The 21,207-nt window shown below is 33.9% G+C and overlaps 1 protein-coding gene and 1 pseudogene across 1 annotated transcript; both read right to left on the bottom strand.

Moving 5' to 3' along the window:
- Positions 1 to 603: 603 nt before the first annotated feature.
- Positions 604 to 15,882, bottom strand: LOC139881571 (probable pectate lyase 1; annotated as a pseudogene).
- Positions 15,879 to 19,482, bottom strand: LOC139881570 (UPF0481 protein At3g47200-like). The gene is made up of 5 exons (XM_071866019.1): positions 19,008 to 19,482; positions 18,416 to 18,718; positions 18,194 to 18,359; positions 18,072 to 18,096; positions 15,879 to 16,019 (listed from the first exon to the last, which is right to left on the bottom strand). The coding sequence occupies exons 1-5, from the start codon at positions 19,480 to 19,482 to the stop codon at positions 15,879 to 15,881; spliced, it is 1,110 nt and encodes a 369-aa protein (XP_071722120.1).
- Between the last annotated feature and the right edge of the window lie 1,725 nt (positions 19,483 to 21,207).

Raw genomic sequence — 21,207 nt, 5'->3', positions numbered from 1 at the left:
GATCATGAAATTGTTATATGTTGGGATGATTTTAAAGATATGGTAATCATATAATGGTTGGTTATTATAAATTAATTAACTTTAATTATTTTTCATGTGCAATTGTCTGGTTGGTGCACATGAGAGAATCACAAGTAGGGTAAAGGTATATAAGATCTAGAAGCCAGCCAACTAGAAAACATAATTGCATAACCAAAAGTAAATTTACTATAGTAAAAAGTTACAAAGCTACTTATAAAAAAGCAAATAAAAGTAAAAAGATAATACAATCACTTCCATGCCATTGCTTTTCAATTGCATATACATACATACATAATCTGTAAAAGTAGATTTTTTTCCTTTTCTCTTGTCCATAGATTAACTTTGATATTTATAATAACTATTAATGTTCGTATGAGACAACTAGAAAAGATTACAAGAAAAAAAGAAGTAGAATTCAAGAAATCATATTAGTTAGAAGGAATTATAATGATAAAAGGCTTTTTCAATCAATCAATATGAAAAAAAATTGAACAACACTTCAGTACCTGCTCCTAGAAATGGCTTTGTTTGTGTTTGAAAAACAGGCCTGAGGTTGAGCAGAATATGACACGTGTAAGCGAATTAAGAGCATTGTCGTCCTCTCCGGCAGGAGAGAGGACCGGCGCCGGAAGTAATAGTTTTGACCATGGATGATGACTTGGCACCCAAGCTTGAAGCTCTTGCATAGCTTGCAGAAGCTCCTCTTCCAGATGGGGTGAAGTATGCCCCATTAACCAACATGTCTCCTTCCGACCTCCAATTCCAGTTCTTCCATTGTCCCACCGCCGTGTCCACCCTCTTCGTAACCTCCTTGGCGAAGCGGTTCATCGGAGCGGCATATCTATTTCCCTGACTGTTGATTGTGGGACCCGCACTTCCTCCGATTGCATACATTTCCCAGTGTGTGTAGTCATTGTTTACAACGTGGAAATACCCATGTCTACACCTGTATTTCATCAAAAGCATATAATTAATCTTTTAAATTATTGTCAAATTACCCGTTTGACATTAACTAATTCTGTATTACTCCCTCCGTCCAAATAAATGACGTTTTGGCCTTTTTGATATATTGAAAAGTTGATGACGTTAATTTTTTAATCAACTTAAAAAAGTAAAAACGTCCTCTGTTTGAATACGAAGATAGTGATTACCTTGGCATTCTCTGGATAAGTCCTTCTCCAAAATGATTATAAGCAATGGTTACTTGCATTTGCTTGTCTCTCGTGTAAGAATCACTATGTCCCAAAAGCATGACCTCATTATGGTGGGTCATATGGTTGTTAGAGATTGTAATAGCGGTCGAACCCATAACAGCATCAACGAGCCCATCAGCACAATTAGAAAGCGAATTATGATCGACCCAAATATGACTCGAACCAAAAATCGAGATAGCGTCACCGTCAGCCATAGTCCTCCAACCGAAATGAGACGGCGAGCTCCTAACCAGAGCATTTCCAGTTGGTTTACAATCATGGATGTGTAAACCATGGATGATAACGTTTGTCACAAACTGGACTGTAATGCACGCGCCATTCGCGATATGGACGTTAACTCCACGTCCGTCAATAGTCTTAAAACTGTTGACTATAAGCTCTTGCTTCAATTGTATGACCATGTCTCTTTTAAAAACGATCCAGAGTGGTTCGTCCTGAATAACGGCGTGACGGAGAGTTCCAGGTTTGGGAGTAACGGGGTTATCGTCGTTAGGATCAGTAACGACGTAGAAACGTCCGTCACGCCCACCGATCGCATTCCGTCCAAAACCAATTCCACAGTTAGCAAGTTTCTTTCTGTTTTTTTTGCCAGTTTCTGTCACATCGCCAGCAATCATCAATGGGATTTCCAGTTCCACATGAGAAATAACCTAGATTCCTCCTTTCTGTATGGTTTCCCATGCTCCTGCCATTATCATTTATCAAAACTCATGTCAGATCACTTTTTTTTAATTACCAATATAAATTGCAGAAATTTCTCAGTTTTCGTGTGCTTCCGAATTATAACATCTGCCCACAATATAATTCGTATATTCGAGTAGTCGATTGTGTACGACGCTCTCCCCTCCCCGACCACCATAATTCCTCTTAATCTTTGAGGATTAAAGATTTTATCTGAAATTTAATTTTTTTTTTTTAGAATTAATGGTCACAATTTAGACTCATCCACTTAAATAATTAATAAAATTTCAACTTTATAAATATAAAAAGACAAATTTCTAGGTCAAAAGCTAGTAGTAAATTCCCCCAAGTAATGTGTCGGTGGGTGCTCTGAATTTCCGTCTCTTTAACGGTCCTAACAGTAAAACTAGATCTGTCAAACAAACTAGGACAAAATAACGTCTACTCTACCATGTTGACTGTATCTGTTTTCTGGAATAAAGCCAAAACAGGGGATTATATATACTAGTTTTCTTTTGTCCTTTGGCGGGAATAACTGGATCAGGATTGGTAAAAACATAGTAAAACTGAATGACGTTAGAAATCTGGAGAAGGAAAATCCATAACCAAAACTTTTTTGTTCCTGACTTCAGAGTATCCGATTCCTATAAAATCTAGAATCTAAAAAGCGAATCTCTTCTATGTATATAGTGTACCAGTAAAAAAATAACCTCATCTTTGTTGACCATTCTCTTTATGGTAAACATGGAAGCTAATACTTTTTCACATGTAAAGGCAGCTAATTTGAAACTGGAATATTGTAAATCTAATCCAAAACTAAATCCAATGTGACTAATTGAATAAAAATACCAACTTTATTCATTTGGGTGCCAGAAAATTTCAAAAGTTGGTCCAAATATCAATTGGGTTAGGTTAAATTTGGATAATTCAAGAGGGGTAAATAAACAGAGCATGATAAAATTTAAGATCTACCATAAAACTGTAACTACCCCACCAACCAAACACTCCCTCTCCTCTCCCTCCAATTTTTTTCTTTTTTTTTCTTTTCACAAAAATTACGAACCCATGTGCAAGAGAATGAAAAGTCAAAGTAGATCACGTGAGAAGCACGTGAGTTTGTCTTACCATTGAGCAATATCAGCAACTTCATTAGCAATGGATTCTGGGTCATCAACTGCATGCTTGCTCAATTCATCATAAATCTCCTGCTCGGACCTATAATCAAACCCAAAATATTAATTAAATTATTGTAAATTTTATTACTCCGTCCTTAATTCAGTGTTGCTCTTCCCATACATATTGTATTTTTCAATATAATTTGTATAGTAAATTCGACCGTAAATCAGAGACGGAGGAAGTATCATTTTCTACTTAAACACATATTTTAGTCTAATTGGATGGCGCGTGTCGGTCGTGCATCTAGATTCGCGAGTACGGATTAAAAAACATGAATTACCGTACATGCGACGTTGCCAGTCGCTGTCCAGTAAAAAACCGTTAGAATTAGTTTCTTTTGGTAGAGAGAGAAAGTGCCAGGCCAGGTGCTTTAAAAAGCTAAATGATCAAACTACCCTAGTGCAAAAATACAGGCGAGTTGAAGATTTGTCTTTGATAGCAACGGATTGAGGGTAATTGTGTAAATATATTATTTTTCTAGTATCCGAGGGAGGAGCGAAGGATCCAATGCTCCTCGGCGAATGTTACAGAATAAACGGTCCAGATTGCTAGATCCAGATCCCAACGGCTAAAAGTTACTAATACTAGACTAGACAGAAAAACCAACGGCTCAGATTTGTCTATACTACAGCATTTAACGTTAAATTTGATATTTTTTAACTACCTCGCCATTGATGAATTAGTTGAGCTCTGCATTTCCTGTGACTCCACATTCCTGCAAAACAAAAATCAATATGAAAGCAAATTAAGCTTTTTCCTTGTTAAGAAAATGTCTAATGGGAAAATAATTACGACCATTAATAAAAAGCTTTGCTGAAATCTCTCTCTGGTAATTTGGCAGCCATTAATGAATTAGAGCATGTAAAACTAAGACATTAATCATGATGAGATGCAGAATGCAGAATCAGAGCTAGAATTTTGGATTGAAATTTGCTACTCCCTCCGTCCAATTGCATAGCAAATGAGGGTCGGAGGTAATAAGTTGAGATTAGCAATATTAACACAAACAAATGCACAATGTAGCTAAATTATCCTTTTGAAAAAAAAACGCAGAGATTAAAAAAAGAAATCTAGAAGATGAAAAACAGAGGATGCTCTGCTTCAATCTGTAATTCTCCATTGAAAGATCACATTGAGCTGAAATTAGAGAAGCCTACCGAGGAAGAGAAATATTGCTGACGTCATCCGGTCGAGAAGCTAAAACAGTACTGGTGCTTGTAAACAGAAGCATTAAAAACACCACCACCGCCGTCGTCGAGCACACGCAAACACATCTCGCCGCCATTATTGCCGCCGCTCTCTTTCTCTCTCTACCAGAGTAGAGTTCTTTTATAAATGCTCAGAGAGAGAAGAAAGAAAGAAGAAGAAGAAGCTGTGTGTGGCAGTAGTGCGAGTCAGAAAAGAAAGAAATAATACTACTAGCTCTCCAAGTCCAACGCTAACGGGAAATGCTATTTTATAGAGAAAAAATAATTACACTGTATACAAACTTAACGTCTCTTTAACTTATAACTCAACGCCGTTATATGACGGTGTGAAATTTTTAAGTTTTACATTACGGTAGTTGTTGTTTGGTGTTTTGTTTAACCACCTCGAGGACAATGTTTTTAACAACCTCACTTATTTCACTAACCGCCTCTCACACGTGTATGGATTCGGTTACACACGTGTCATTTCAAACTAATCTTGACTTAATAACACATATTAATTTGACTTTCGTGATGACCTTAATGTAAAGTTAAATTTAGTGACGATGACCAAAATATTACTGGCTCATAATTTATGTAAGGGAGTAATAATGCCACGCCAGCAAATTCCGTTACTTAACAAGAGAGGAAAAAAGTCACGGTTATATGCTGAATTTGCGGGGGGATATTGAATGAACTATTGAGTTTATGATTAAAATATTAATTATTTCCCTTTTATTTATTTTCTGACGGAATAAAGTTCCATCCGCCAATCACGGACTTAGAGGTAATTTGATTTACACCCTAACAGACTGCTAAATGATTGATTTGTTGCTAAATTATTCACCCACTGCAGTTTAATGTTTTCGGTTCGTATTATTCCAATCCAATTCGGTTTGCCCCTCTCTCTAACAAAATCCGTTGAAATTAAATGCACGTCTTTTTTTTGTGCACACCATGCAAACCATTATTTTAAACGATTATACGTTACGATACGATATAATCGTTTAAAACGTTGGTGAGCACGATATGTACGAAAAATGATGTGCGTTTAGTATGACTCAATAAAATCATGATGGACATTATTCTCGGTCTCTCTAAACTATTCCAATCCAATTGGACGTGCGGTGACTCGCTCGATTTCTCTTTTGATACGACTAATGTGATCTACCCACTCAAATCGTTCTTGAACGATCGAACTCATATAATCACGTAGAAAAAAATGACTTAGTCATTGGGACTCTGCTAAAATTATTGTAGTAGTATTTTAAAAAAATATATTTAAGGTTGCATTGCATGTGAGTGGATATTGTGAATCACGAATTGCAATCTTCTAGCATAGAGTAACCATGAGCATAGATTAGCATGATATGCTTCTACAAAATTATAGGGTAATTAATGTATAAGATAATGTATTTAATTCGAATTATAGGTCCAAAAGAAAACGCGTAATTGAAATTGACACATATTTAATCCAAAAATATAAAAAAAAATTGACACATATTTTCTTTAAAATTGAAAATCGTGTTATGTTTTCTTTGAATTAAATGCCAACTCATAGGAGGATTTATTTTTGGTTAATACTAATTGTCTATCACTAATCACGCCATCGTTAATTAAGATTCTAAGAACGCGGTGTCAATCTATTTTGGTAAATACATTGACAATTTATACAATTATTACACTCAAAACATTCTGTTGTTGGATCATTGGCAATAGCATATTCCTAAATTAGTATTACAAAAAGTCAATTTCAGAACAAACTTTTCACATGTTGGAAGCCCTTTGTCGACGGGGACAAGCGTTTCATATGTAAATTATAAATTAGTACGTTGACTAAACAAGTCCACCTTCACATTTTCCACCGATTGACATGTATTAATCCATGTAATAATTTTATAAGTTATAACACAAACTTTTGCCACGTCAGTAATTGGTTATTTTTTCATTTTAACACATCTTAATTAATATTGTGTCAGGAATTTTTATTTGAATAGCTATAGCGATGGAGGATTTATGATGATCACGGATTTGGAGTTGAACAATCCAGAATGTTTTAAATATATATCAACAAAGTTTACTATACTTTAAATGAACACTAGTGATATATACAGATATATATATCTTCTATCGATTTTTATTGAAACGAGATATTAGTCTCACGGAATATCGGGGGTGAGATATTCGGATAACTAAAAAATATATATACGGAGAGAAATGAAAAATAGAAGTTAACTTGGTTCTTTAAATTTGTAGCACAAAGTTACTTTAAGTTCAGTTGGGATCATTTTTGTTGTATTAAACCTATAAAAATGAGAGATTGAGGAAATATTATTCCCTTTTAGGAAGCAAGATTATGTCCCCATGCAAACACAGAGTGGATCCCATCATGGCAAATTCCTCACGCTAGAGAGAGAGAGATTACAATTTTACCAACAAGTTCTTTTTAACCTTTTTTTTTTGAAAGAATTCTTTTTAACCTTCGATGCCACGTACAAAAAGTTGCACACAAATTATGACATATTTCTCTTTACAATTTGGTTGTGTTACCCAATAATATGGTGAATTAACATGATTTTATGTTTTGACTTTGGGGATAAGGGAGGTTAACAATAGTGTGGTTAATTATGAGCATTGCATTGTAACTAATTACAAAGAATGATAGTAACATGGAATCCACATCAACGAAATTAATTCCTCTTCTAATGTGCCCATATAATATATATGATTTTTTTTTTGTCACACGATGTAATATATCATGGTTCATACATATATATCATATGTCGGCACGTATAATTTTTGAATCCATACAAAATAAAATTTTTTTTTTTATTATTTTCTCTTAATGATTCATAATTTTCCTATTAAGTATTATTGTAATTAAATTTTTTATGGATCTCAAAACTCCATGTATCAATAAATGATTCACATGCGTAAGCGATGACATGTTATACAGTTCGCACTCATGAATTTCCTAATATATTGTACCTTATTGTCATGCTCATGCATATAATGTGAGAAGTTTTTCTAAACAATTTTTCTTTTCATTCTAAATGTTCAAAATTTTAGAGTTCTATTTAAATAATTCAAATTCTTTTCAATTTGAGTAATATCCATTAGTAATTATATCATCCAATGCTCCATATAATCCCGTCATGTTTATATATATTGAGATATAGAGGCATAAAATTTAATTTACCCATAATAACAAAGATTATTTTTTCATTAATTGTCACTAGAATCCGGCCGCTATCTGTGGGCAAATTTTATTTCCCCCCTTTCTCATAAAATTTTGCTTTTCTTTATCACTAAAATAAAGTAACTAGTACATTGGTTTAGTTGGAGAGGGAATTCAATTCCTTCAGCAAGGTCAAAAATTCATACGGCACAAATTCTCAACATTTTTTAATTGTTGAGAGTTTAAGTTTGGACCCTTCAACTCATGTCTTGTGAATGGAGTAAACATCTTTGAGAGAGCACCTTTTTAACGGGTCAGTCAGATGCTCAAAATGCATGAGCATTTGCCCACCATTTTATGCAATAAAAAAATCACATGCATAAAAAAAATTAAAGTAACCACTAAATCGGGACGTGAGCTTGGTTGTGGCAAACGATGATAATGGATTTTGGCCTCACCATGACCTGTTTGTACGATGTAGATGGGGTTGGGTGGTTGTTTCCTTGTTATTTTCGATGGCTTCCTCTTATTCCGGCGAGTTTGGTTGGTTTCGTAATGGAGGACGATAGTTAGTGGGCGGCGACCGGGGACCGACATATTTTTCGGCTCAAATGCGATCTAGAAGGTCTGTGGCGTCGATCATGTGGTGTCTGTGACTCCGACGTGTGTTGGGCGGTTTTCGACCAACTTGGTATGATTGTCAGTGGTGGAGTATTTTGCTTTTATTTTAGGTTGCATAACTATATTAGTAGTAGATCTAGTTTATATAGTCTCTGAAATGACGTATTTTCTTGGCAATTTCAATTGTCGAGAGTTATCTCTCGATTCGGTGCTTATGTGCGGTATTTTTTTATGGATGTCCATGGATTACTATCAAGTACCCGATTATGGTTTGGGATGTTGAGTTGCTCTCAAAGGAGATTTTTCCTTCTATTGAAGCAGAAGGATTTAAGGTTGTATGCTAAACAATGTTTGGGTATTTCAGTGTCGACATTTTCAGTATCTATTTAGGATGATTTCCTCCAAATTAATATTTTTTAGATTCATATGAAGATCGAAGCTATGAGATGTTTTAGGTTTTTGTGTGATTATGCTTGTTATGTAGCTTTAAACGCGCAAAGAAGCGCTAATCTCATGATGTTCGTGTCATGGCCAGTTTACGGCTTTTTAAAGTCATCTGCTTCCGATCTATAGCCGTGACGAGGTGCAAGCCCTCGATTGCACAATGCCAATGCTTCTTTATGTTTCGTTCTATTGTATTGGATGTTTATTATTATCATATGTGTAACGACTCGGCTCCTCCTGTGCGGTGGCCATTCTTATCGGGCACTAGTATCGATGGCACGACGTCGCCACAGAATCGACGAGACTGTCTTCACAGACCAACACACGCATTTCCAGCATGGTTTGTCCTCACGTGCACGCTTCCTGAAAAACTTCACAGGGGGTTACCCATCTTTACGACTACTCGAGGTTGAGCATGCTCAACTTTGGAGTTTCGATAGATGAGCTTCTAAAAAGAAGTTACAACTTGTTGGTATGGATAGTACAAATCAATTACTATAACACATCGTGTTCCATGTAGCTTTACAATGTGGGTTGTCACAAGATGATTAGTCTTTTAACTTATTGTCTACTGATGTATCTAATGTATGCCGGTAATTTCATGTACGAATTCATCTATCATGAATGAAGTTTCATTTTACTTCAGAAAAAGAAACAAAAAACAGGACGTGAGCTAGTAATAGAGATGGCAATGGGTCAGGTTGGGTCGGATTCATGGTTGTTAAAATTGCGAGTTTATTCACCGAGTTTACGAGTCAATTTAGGGAAAACGAGTTGACTCGCTATCAAACTAGGTAATGTATAGAATCGCCAGTAGAATCGGTAAGCTCAGTATAGAATCGATAAACTCGGCGAGTTTGAGCAATTTTGGCGAGTCTAGTCGGCAAAAAGAAAAATAGAATTTTGATTTAGAATTGCCACTTTGAGTTCCATCCCGATAAAACACAACATCTAACTTGCTTATTTATATTTTTTATGAATAAAATAGAAAAAGAAAAGATATAATTTTATTATTAGAATAGAGACGTCGAGGAGAGGTAAATCGATTTGAAAGATGAATGTGTTAATTGAAAAGATGACTATGTATGGAGGTTAAGAAAATTTAGTTTTTGAATAAATACTTGACAATTGTCTGAATCATGATAAAACTAATAGTTTTAATCTAATCTTTCTTAAAATTATTAGTATTTTAAATTGTAATTGAATTTCTATGTTTATTAGTATGAATTTGTATTTATATTTTTAGTTTAAATCTAAATTCCACATTCGATAAATTCTAACGAGTTAGCGAGTCGATTTTATCTAGTCGATTCTACCCCTTCTAAATGAATATATCTAGATTCTTGAGTTTGACAACCTTGATCCGGTTTGCCTAAACATAGACCCGACCTGCGTTTTTCTTGGGCAGGATCAAAAAATTGATTGCTCAAAAAAGGAAAATCCAGACCCGATCATCGATGGGTCAATGGATCATCCATCCACCCATAAATAATTATTTATTTCGAATTATTATGCGAGTGTACGAACTAAATTATTAATAAAAACACTTATAAACCCTAATATAAATCATTAATTAGCTAACGACATCGATAATAACAAAATAGTACTTATGATATTAAGCATCCATAATTAAAAACATTATCAATCCGTCAACTATGTTTTAAACTGCTTAACTTTTTATCGGATTATTTTAATTTCAAAGTTCAATAGGCATTTTGTATAAGATCTAAAACAAAATATGTTACTCAAATTATATGTATTCTAATTTAATATATTTAGATATTTATGTTTGATATAAAATATATGTATCATAAATTTTATGGATAGTTTATTTATGGGTTTAGTCCGATGAAGTTTTTTTTTTAAGTCTAACCCAATGAAATCTAAACTCAAGCCCGACAGTTTTCTCGAGTCGACGGGTGAGATCCGTGACCCGCGTGTCATTTTATCGGCTCTAACTAATAATTATAGCGTTTGTTTTTTATGAAAATTCGACTTTCAGACGAATATATTTTGAATTGATAGATTGTGTTAGACATATAAAAAGAAAAAAAAAATATTAATAAATTGATTTATTCAAGTTGGGATAGATTTTTTTTATTTTTTTCAAATAGGTTTATTGGGTTACAGCTTACAATGTGGTCATGGTTAATCCTTTCTTAATTTGCATCGATCGAGCAGGAATTTCAGCAAAATGTAAAACTTCATGTACAAGTCAAATCTTCCTATCATTTAGTATTTTCCTTCGTCAAATCATCTTTTATTTATCCTAATTAACATGCATGCCAACGAGGACGTAGCAAGCCACAAATTGTAATATATACTAGCAGTTTAGCTTTTTAATCATTAGATTCATTACGCTAACTTGACGGTCAGTCTTAGAGCAACCGATTAAAATTTTTTTTTTTGGTTTGGAGGTCATGAGTTCGAACCACGAAAACAGTTTCTTTGCAACTATAAGAGAAGCAAAAAACTGAATATTACGACCTCATTTCCCATACCTCGAAACGAAAATCTTAACGCACCAGAATTTTCACTTTTAAATTCAATTCAGTAACTCGTTGGTTATAAGATTGCTGATCTGGTTTAAAGCGCAAACCCGGTACTTAATTTCAGCTAATTAATTATTTATAAATAAGATAAAATTAAATGCTTAAAATAAACTTTGATTAATGATTGGAGATCCATTCATAATTTCATATTATCGTCGACGAATTTAGAGGTAGATGAGGAGCAAAATCATAGCTATAATGTAGATTTATTTATTATTATTTTTTTGAATTTCGTAAATTTATTTATTCAAAAACAAATACGGTATTTGAATAGATGACATTTTGAGACTTTTCACGCATATCAATATCATCAATTTCAATATATCAATTATCTTTATTTTACAATTTTATCTTTTTATTTTTCTATTAAATTATTAATTATGTGTGAAAAGAGAGTGAGTGGAGGAGTAAAAAAATAAAAAATTGAATTATTTTGAAAATATCATCTATTTAAAAACAAAAATTATATCCAAAAATATTATCTTTTTATATACGAAAAAAATAATAATTTAGATTAATATATAATCCGCTTAATTATACATTTGTCGAAATTCAAAACATAAAATAGGCTGATCCCTAGCAGCAGTACTATTAATTTTTTAATGCGGCCAAAGAAGATTTCATCCTGCCTAACAGTTATATTACAACTAATTATAAAAAAAAATGCTTCTAAAATTGTTATTTATTTAAACAATTTCATTTTTTACTCAGTTTAATCTCGATCATTTTTAATTTTAATTAAATTAAAAGTGGTCGAGATTAAATTATATTAATTGTAGACAAATTTTACAATTAATTAGTTAAAGAGCTTTTCTCAACTTAAATGCGAGTAGTTGTTAACTTTACGAAATTTTTAAGCTAAATTATAACTCTAGTCCTTCATGTTAGTTTATTTGATCTTTTCAACCTCAATATAATATTAACTTTAAAACTCATCCCCAATAATTGAATTACACAATCTTCACTATTTTCATTGTTCCTCCTCCGACACAGATCTTCTGTTTTGTCTTTTTCTTTGAAAATTTATCATACCCAGTTTGATGGAGTGGAGATTCATGTATCTATAACTACAATCATCGGAGATCCCACCTCTCAGTAGCCGATGAAGATGAATTTTTAAGGTTTTGGTCAGATCAATCGCTGATGATTCCAGCCAAAAAGGAGAGATCATGTGGTGTCTCACTTTTTTCGATACGAAAACCCAGCTCTGATTATTACGAGACATAACTCCAATATCCAATCGAAATCTGATAGATGACTGATAGATGTCGAAACGATCACAGTTTTTTTAAAAGATGAATTGATCGACTGAAAAAATGGGAAAATATGTCGTTTTTATTTTAAACACTACCTCTTCTTTGTTGGAAGAAGAACGGAATGGTCTTAACTCATAAGATCACAATTTCTAATCAATGGATGTATGCTTGTAATAAGAGTGACAATCAAATGCAACATCCAGTATCCTCAATATCCTAATATCACCAAATAAAAAAAATTCAGTCGAAAAATAAAAGTAAAAATAATGAAGACGTGATTTAATTCAAATTGGAGATGAATTACACAGTTAAACTTTTATAGGTATTATAAAAATTAAATCAAATAATATGAAAGACCAAAGTACAATTTGACCCAAAAATTGTTCTTTGGATTCGTACAAATAGCACTGCCCTTTAAATGCTAGTATTTGCTAGGAGACGAATTGCATGTGAGCAATTGCAAATTAAAGCTATAATTAAGGAAGGGCCCTCCCCTCTCGTAGAGACTTGCCCATAAAGCAAAAGGAAGACCTTATTGTTTGGCTTGATTAAGATATACGTTTGTAAATTTAATGAGAGATGAGGACACTTATATTTAATCATGCCAAAAATTGATTAATCATACCAACAAAAAACAATAAAATACGTAGCTAAGTTAATACGCTATCCTCCATTTATTTTTATTTTTTTGAAGTACGTATATCCTATATTTATTATAACCAAATTAAATGCATGCCAGTATTGTCTACATTTACTTACGTAGATAATAATACTAACTATATATATAATAATTTTTTAATAAATCTAAAAGTAAAAATGTCATTTATTTAAATACAAATTGAGTGATTTGATATCGGATGATCGATTAATGGTAGAGTGCATGTGCTAGAGGTGCTGTTATTAGTCATAAGATCCAAGCTAGGATAAAGTTTTCACAATAATAATAATAAATAAAATGAAATGAAAACACCCCAAATTCCTCTAAATATTGCATGCAATGGCGGTCAATTCCCCTTTCGTATTATGCACTCAATCTTAAAATTGGGCGTCTGAAAACCTCTATCCATTGATACTTCAGCTAGCCTTAATTGGTTGTTTGTTAAATATCTTTTGATAAGCACCTTATAGTAATTACTAATATTCTTATTCTTATTAAGATCACGCAAAAATCGCAATGTGTTTTTTTTTTTTTATGTTAGCAATGTGTTGTTGAATTCACGAAATAGTGGAAAAAATAATATGGCTCGACTTACAAGAAATCGTGTCTTAATTATACATATATGCTGTTTTATCTCGTTTATAGCAATTGAAACCCGTTTGGAAACAGTACTACGCCAATATTCGCCAATATGAAATGTAAACGAGAACGTGAATATTATATATTAACCCCACCGAATCGGGATAGATTAACAATGAACGTGAATAATATTAATCCCACCGACTCGGGTCTGAGTGAATAGCCGCTAGCTAGCTAGCTCGGATCGAGTTCATATATACCTAAATCGATTTTTTTTTTTTTTTTACGGTAATACCTAAATCGATCGGTACTGATTATGCTTATAATAATTAGTGATTGACAATGATATGTAACTGTTGTTTGATACTTTTTTTTCTTTTTTTGATACTTAAACGTACATAAATTAATTGAACCCAATAGCTAGGTTTAAGAAAGCAATATATATATATATAGTTATCAAAAAAAAAAAAAAGCAATATATTGAACAATATTTTGTGCTCATCGAAATATGAAGATTCATGTCAAATGTGTAGACCCTAATGTCTCCAAATATTTGTGTGTAGCACATGCATGGGTCTAACTTAAAAGCCGCCCAATATATATGTATGTACGTACGTATCAAAACAAAATTAGACTACTTTAGGCTGCGTTCGTTTTGACGCTAAGCCATTGTTTTTTGTTGCTTTAAGCTGCTCTAAAAAAATATTGTGTTCGGTTTCAACATTTGTACAGTAGCAATCATCAACTATGATTAATAAATATTATATTAATTATTACCATGGTTAAGTTAAAAGTACAAGATCTCAGACTCACTCTTCAATCTTCATATCGTTCCCATCTTCTTTTACAATTTATTTTTTTTGGATGGAGTCTTCTTCTACACAAGGCCAAAACTCCAAATCTGAAGAAGAGATGGTGGCGAGCACAGTGATGAACGAGAGAGATCTCTTTAATCTTTCACGCGCTCTGTATTTTCAGTTTGTTGAAATCTCTCTTTTCTTTTTTGCAAATTCATCTTCTTCTTCAAATGCTCTCATTCTGAACTAAATTAAACAGCTGAATCTTATACCTAAAACATTACACTTCCGATTCAAATTCCGGTGATGAGCTTTTAAAATTCGTTTGATTCTGCTTCTAATTTGATTAGTCATTGGGCTCATTGCTACAGATTTCGCTGTTCAAGGGTAAGACTTTGTGCTGATTTGAAATCGAGTTCGTTGGCAACGAGCTCCTCGACATCGTTGGAGTGTTTTTCCAATTGATTCGTTCTTCATGCTTAAAACGAATTGTGGACGATGGCGACGTGGGAGATGTCGAAATTGGAGGAAGAGGCGGCGATGGTGTCATGGTCGACGGCGAAAAGAGAGACGGTGCCGTGGTCGGGATTGGCGATTTGTCTTTTGAGGAAGGAGAAAGGAACTTTCGTAAGCTAACCACGGATAAAATTTTAATATTATTTTAATATAAAAAATTAATCACATGTAAACTATCCAAGCATTAAAAAGCATTAAAAAGCATGGAAAAGCAAAACATGCTCGAGCAACTTCGAGCAAGACATCTTCAGCATCCTAACGAACGCACCCTTAGGGTTTATAAAGTACTTCTAGCCGTAAAATATTATATAATAATATTTTTTTTCTAATTCGTGTTATATATTTGTACAATTAAGCAAAACTAGTATTTACATATGTAGAAAAAAGTACCTGCCCTCTACTAATGTAGCTTCCAAACTTGAATACAGATTCATTCTTTTTATACGAACGTAAATCTGCCTAGATCAGGATATGATATGAGTCAAAATCACATACAGTATTTGAGTATTTGGTTGGATATATACATGAAATATTCATTTTTAAAAGGAATGGGGACTATTTTGTCAAAAAAAAGAAACATAAAGGGTCAAATTACCATTTCATGAAACTATTGGCAGATAAAGATCTCGTCCATCTCTTGTTCGATCCACGCCGCCATCTCTCCTCCGTCTTCAACGATCATCGTCAGCCACCATCCCGACCACAGCTCGTCGTCGTTCCGACCACCTCCTTTGCCGCCAAAGAGCTCCGAGCCATCCCATCTCGTTGTGCTTCTCCACGACCCGATTCCACAATTCTGAAACCGACAGAGCCACCACTCTTCCATTCCGATTCGACACCGCCACTCAACAACACCCACTCGACGATCCAACATGCTCTGTTCTCATCTCCACTGTTGTCGCCACGACTCCTCCGCCGTTTCTTCTTCTCAGATCTGTGTAGCGCCACCTCATCTCGCCACCTCACTGCCACCTGGGATCTCCCTCCACATACACATCTCATCTTTCCTCTCCTTCTCCGTCCCAATCTTCGTCCACATCCACCTCGTCTATTTTAATTTCCCCTCGGATTCCACCATACCCCTCAACTCCTTCATCTTCTCCACCGGTTCCGCCTCCTCCACCTACAACCACCGCCACCTAGATGAGTCAAACAACAAAATAAATTTTGAAATCCCTAGTCAAAGGTGTTTGTAAATTGTAATCCACATAGTTGAGGAGTGAAAATAGTGTTATGGTGATTAATGGGTTTTGGTAAATTTTTTTATCAATACGTTGGTCAAAAGTTTCACAATCCAGCCAAATTCCATCGAATGTGGATGGACTAAACTTACATGTAAAAATAATCAATGGACTAATTTTTTAAGTCCAATACATCTTTTTTTATCTCTATCAAACATGAAATTAAATAAATTAGTTCAGTCCAACTCCCACCTCTAACCTTATCAAACATACCCTTAATGAATACGAACACCTAAATTTGTACCTGAATTTTCTTCAGGCTCAAGCATTTCAAATTTTCGTGAGATTATATATTTCTTTTGTTTTCTTCTTGAAGAGTTTTTCATGTGGGACAAAAAAGGTATTTGAAAATGGGACTATGCAAAGCAAATGAACATTTATATATTTTTTGCATCATGCATTCGGATTTGTAGTATGCATATTACCTAATGGTTGAAAATAATTGTCTTTTTTTCTATGTAGATGAAAAGAGGCGATTATTATTTTCGGATCGAGGTAGTATAAATATGTATATTTCTTTTTGATATTTTTGAGTATTTTCATCATTAATATTAATAAGACTAATTTTTCGTTTTAACTATCAACACACGTAACAGTAATAAACATGCTATATAGTACGTGTACTTGTGGAGACGAAAGGTAAAGCTCGCATGCAAATATTAAGGCATGTGTTTATTATTGAGCTCAAAATGAAATCATTCCTTTTTTGAAAACGTCAAGTTGGTCAAGTGATTAAGAATCTGTCTTTTTTCGTAAAATTGGTAAAATTGAAGTTTCGAATTTTATTGAAAATATGAAAAAAAAAGAAAAAAAAAAACCCTTTCGTTCATATTTAAGTACGTACGTTGTTTAATTAATTACGCTCAAATTCTAGGACCTACCCAAAAGAATATACTACGGTACGACCACGAAATATATATTGTAAATATAAAATGATACTGATGAAATTTTTAATTTTTAAATTATTGAAAAATTGATATATTATATATATTATTTTTTAATAAATTTTAAAAGTAAAAATATCAATTATTTATATACATATAAAATATAATAACAAAAAATAACAAAAATAAGAGAGGTCCACTGCAAAAGTTCGTTTACAAATTTACACATGCAAGCATGTGTGCAGTCAATAAAAATAATTCTAGCATGGATAAGCTATAACAATTCATAAAGTTAATTTCAAGCTTTTGTTTAACATGCCTTCCTTGTGGGCAGTTGACAGGTGTCAAAATTTCGCTAAAGCTGAACTAAATCGTGATTATTGTGGATAAGACAGAATTATTAGCAAAGTTTAATTAGTTGTTAAGCTAGCAGTATTATAATGGCAAATCGGTTTGGTGTGGGTGTTTCGGGTAATTAGTTTTGAGAAGAATCTTAAGCTTATTTTGACTTAAGTGAGGTGGATTGAATTAACAAGTAAGTTGACACATGGTTAATTTATTGGTGGGATTTGTCACGTCGTCAATCATTGACAGACGTTATGGAGAAAGGACCAAATATCAAACTTTTTTGTAATTATTGAGACTTGAAACCATGTATCCGAATTTGAGTCATGCTAAACGTACACCAAATATCGTGCACAAAGTGGTGGTGTACAGTCGCGTGGACGATATTTGATATGCGTTTAATGTCACGTCCGAATTAGTCATTGGTGTGCACGTACAACCGCTTTAAGGACGATGTAGTAGGTTGTACAAGCAAACGTTACTACAAACGTAAGGTTTTGCCGTATTATAATTAAAGATATGGCAAATTGGTGCTCGACTCTCAGAGTCAAACTAGCCAGGCCGATTATTTAATGGGCCGTGCCGTTTGTCTAAATTCCATTCACAAATGTGACGGCCCAACTTAAATGCCACTAAAACCTCTCTCTCTCCCCGATTGTTGAACCCTAAAAATTGAAATTGGAGATTCTTACTAAAATAGAAAAATCCCATTTAAAAGTACAATCAATCTTTCATTCATCTGAAATCTGAATAATGTGAATTCTTACAAAAATTTATGCATTTAAAAAAAATTACAAATTTGAATTTGTCAAATGCTGAAAACGTTATGGTTATGAATCTTACTTGTGGTGGTAATAAGAAAGCACTGAGTAATCAGTTTGTGTAAAAGTAAGCAAAAGAATAATAGCAGCAGCAATGACAGAGATGAGTGCCCAAGGACTGTTACAATAATTGTGCCTCAGCTTTGCCTTCCAGAAATTCCATCTTTTATTACAGTGCACATTCACTTCTGTGAACAGTTTGGAGTAATGGAAAGTACCAGAAATTACCACAAGTTGCACATACTGTTAAACATCTTTGACAGCACTTCGTAATTACCTAGAGTGTTGTTGATGATTCCCTGGCCACGAAGAAGCTCCACATCTTTCTCCGATTTGATTAATCGATCCATCACTATGATACAGTCAAAGACGTAGATTGGAATCTCGTATAGCGAGCATTGCTCGTAAGCAATCAGATTCCTGAAGAATGTCTCAGTCCGGTTGTCGATTAGGATCTCAGGAATTTCCAAGACGCCGTTCTGAAACGTTATCTCGAACAAATTATGACTCTCCGATTTTTTGAAATCAATTCCGGCTACTTGGAGCTCTGTCGCACAGCGTATGTGACTCCAGCTTCCAGGCTCGAGCCTGCTCTTTTAGTCCTGGATGGAGCCAACTTCCATGGACGAAGTCAAGTAAATGTTTCTGACCATTGTTAATTTCAGAAAATTTTGAGCCTGGAAGAATGTCACGGAAAAAATTCCTAGTCATTTCCTCCAGGGAAATTTCCTAGAGGTCCGGAACCTTAGGGAGGTTGTAAATTTTTGATAGAACGAAGAAAGGAATTTGATTCTCTAGCAACATGTCACACTTCAAGCTATATATTATCCAAGTACCTTTGAAAATGACGTCGTTCTCTTCAATTACATGCTTGAAGAAATTCTTCCGCATTAACTCTAAAATGAAGCAACCATCAAGGAGCATCATTTTGACAAATTGATCGCTATGGAAGCTCACTGGCTCCGCATAGCTTTCACACGCTCTCTTTTCCAGAATCCTCATGGGGTAGATTAATGTTGCGAGGTTCATACCCGTTCGATCGAGGAGTAATTTGAAGTAGATTTTCTTGTGAACTTCCATTGCTTGCAATCGATCTTTTCCTATGTGGTAAGGACCGATTGCAAGCATGCGTGGCTCGTAGGCCTCTTTGTTTTCGCAACCTTGTTGAACTGGGACTTTGAAAATGCTGCATTCTGAGGATGTCGGATATATTAACTCCTCAAAGCTTTTTTCGATTTGAGTGGCCAGTCGATCATCGGCCAGTTGATCATAAATTGTGACAGATCGACCATCGCTAGTTTCGCTAGACATCCTAATTGGAAAATGCCAAGCTACAACACAAGGAAGTTAGAAAATGAATAAATTTATTCTTGAACAAATATATGTATGAGCAGCTATCGATACATGGGATCGAGATCTAAGCTAATAGTGCATGAAACACATTTGTGTTTTATTCAGATGACCCAAAGTGTAAGCAAAGCATACTTGGAGAATTGAATTCTTTGATCTACTTCAGGATAAAGAATATTAATTTTTTGTTTCTTAATTATATTCCTTTGGAAAAGAAAAGCAATAGGAATAAAGTAGTTAGTTACTTCCATGGGCATGTAAAGAAGCTGCAAATATTTCTGACACTCTGGAAATGCAGTCTCTCAAAAAAAAAAATTCATACATATATCCTATCCAATATTGGTTTGATCGTAACTTTTTCAAGTTATACTCCCTTACATCATTGAAACAGTTTATTTATAATTGTAAGGGAAAAGTCCCAAAGCGAGGAGGTTGGCGCACCGCAATTTGACATTTTATTCCCTTCTTTAACTCAAAGAAGATGGTTGTATTTGATTTGGGACTCCCTAATAAAATTATAGCCATTTTTTGATTTTGAACCTTGTAATTCAAGTTAATGTAGAACTGATAGATATTACATTTGAAAATCTCAAATCTTTAATCTTATGAGTTTGCCAATGCTGTCTTGTTAAACATTAAACATTGTTGGATGGATCATATCAAAGCTTGATATTTTTTGGGCTAAATCGCACACGCAAGTGCACGTGTCGCAACAAGTAATACAGTGATAAGAAAAATGTCGATTTCACGGGGAAAATGTTCTAATGACTACTCAACACTAGTATTAACTCTTTACGAACTTGTTCAAACGATGAATTAATAGAGCGATTAAAGTAAATACCATGCAAGGAAACAAAAGCAAGTAAGCAACGAGTGATTCAGAGAAGAGACGATTCTAAGGATTTTGATTACGCTATAACCATCATCGATGTTTCTACAAAGTTCGTACTCAATTTCGTCGAATCATTTTGATTACCCAATACATATTTATAGTTAAAAGCACATGTCTATGTCGATTAACCCTAATCACTTTATTCTAATCCTATATGTCTATGATATTAGAAGATAAATCAATTGCGGTGAGATCTTTATCAAACTAAGTTATTAACTATATGTCTATGCTAACAACAACGATTAATTCATCATCTATGTGAATACATTCAACATGAGATTCTATATTCAGGTTCTAATCCAAAACTCACACTTTCGTTTTGTTGTTAAGGATGATAAATCTTTCAATTGATAGCTAAGTAATTAAAAGCATTGAGCACACGATATAAAAAATTGAAATTTATCAACAAGATTGAATATGAAACTAAACAATAAGCATTAACTAGATTATAGATTCATCAACTCGCTAGAACTATAAGTTTAGCTATTCACAATAGCAAACACAAAAGATAAAGAGAGTACCATAATTACAATTACGATGATAATAACAGAAGAAACACATTCTTCTTCTTGTAAAGATGTCTCTCCAAATCCTTCTAAATGTTAAAAATCCTATTCTACATGTCTATTTATACTTAAAACGAAATCTAGTCAAAATAAAAAAAATTGAAATTTTTCTGTGTAGGGGCTACAATCCAAATTCTGCCAGCATCGTGAAGGCGACAGAATTTCTCCAATTTTTGCAAACTCCCTCTCCAAACATCGATGGGGCGACTCCAGCATTGCGAGGGCAGC

The sequence above is a fragment of the Rutidosis leptorrhynchoides genome, unplaced genomic scaffold (genome assembly GCF_046630445.1).
Source record: "Rutidosis leptorrhynchoides isolate AG116_Rl617_1_P2 unplaced genomic scaffold, CSIRO_AGI_Rlap_v1 contig172, whole genome shotgun sequence".
Classification (NCBI taxonomy): Eukaryota; Viridiplantae; Streptophyta; class Magnoliopsida; order Asterales; family Asteraceae; genus Rutidosis; species Rutidosis leptorrhynchoides.
This window is presented reverse-complemented; position numbering and strand designations above follow the sequence as displayed.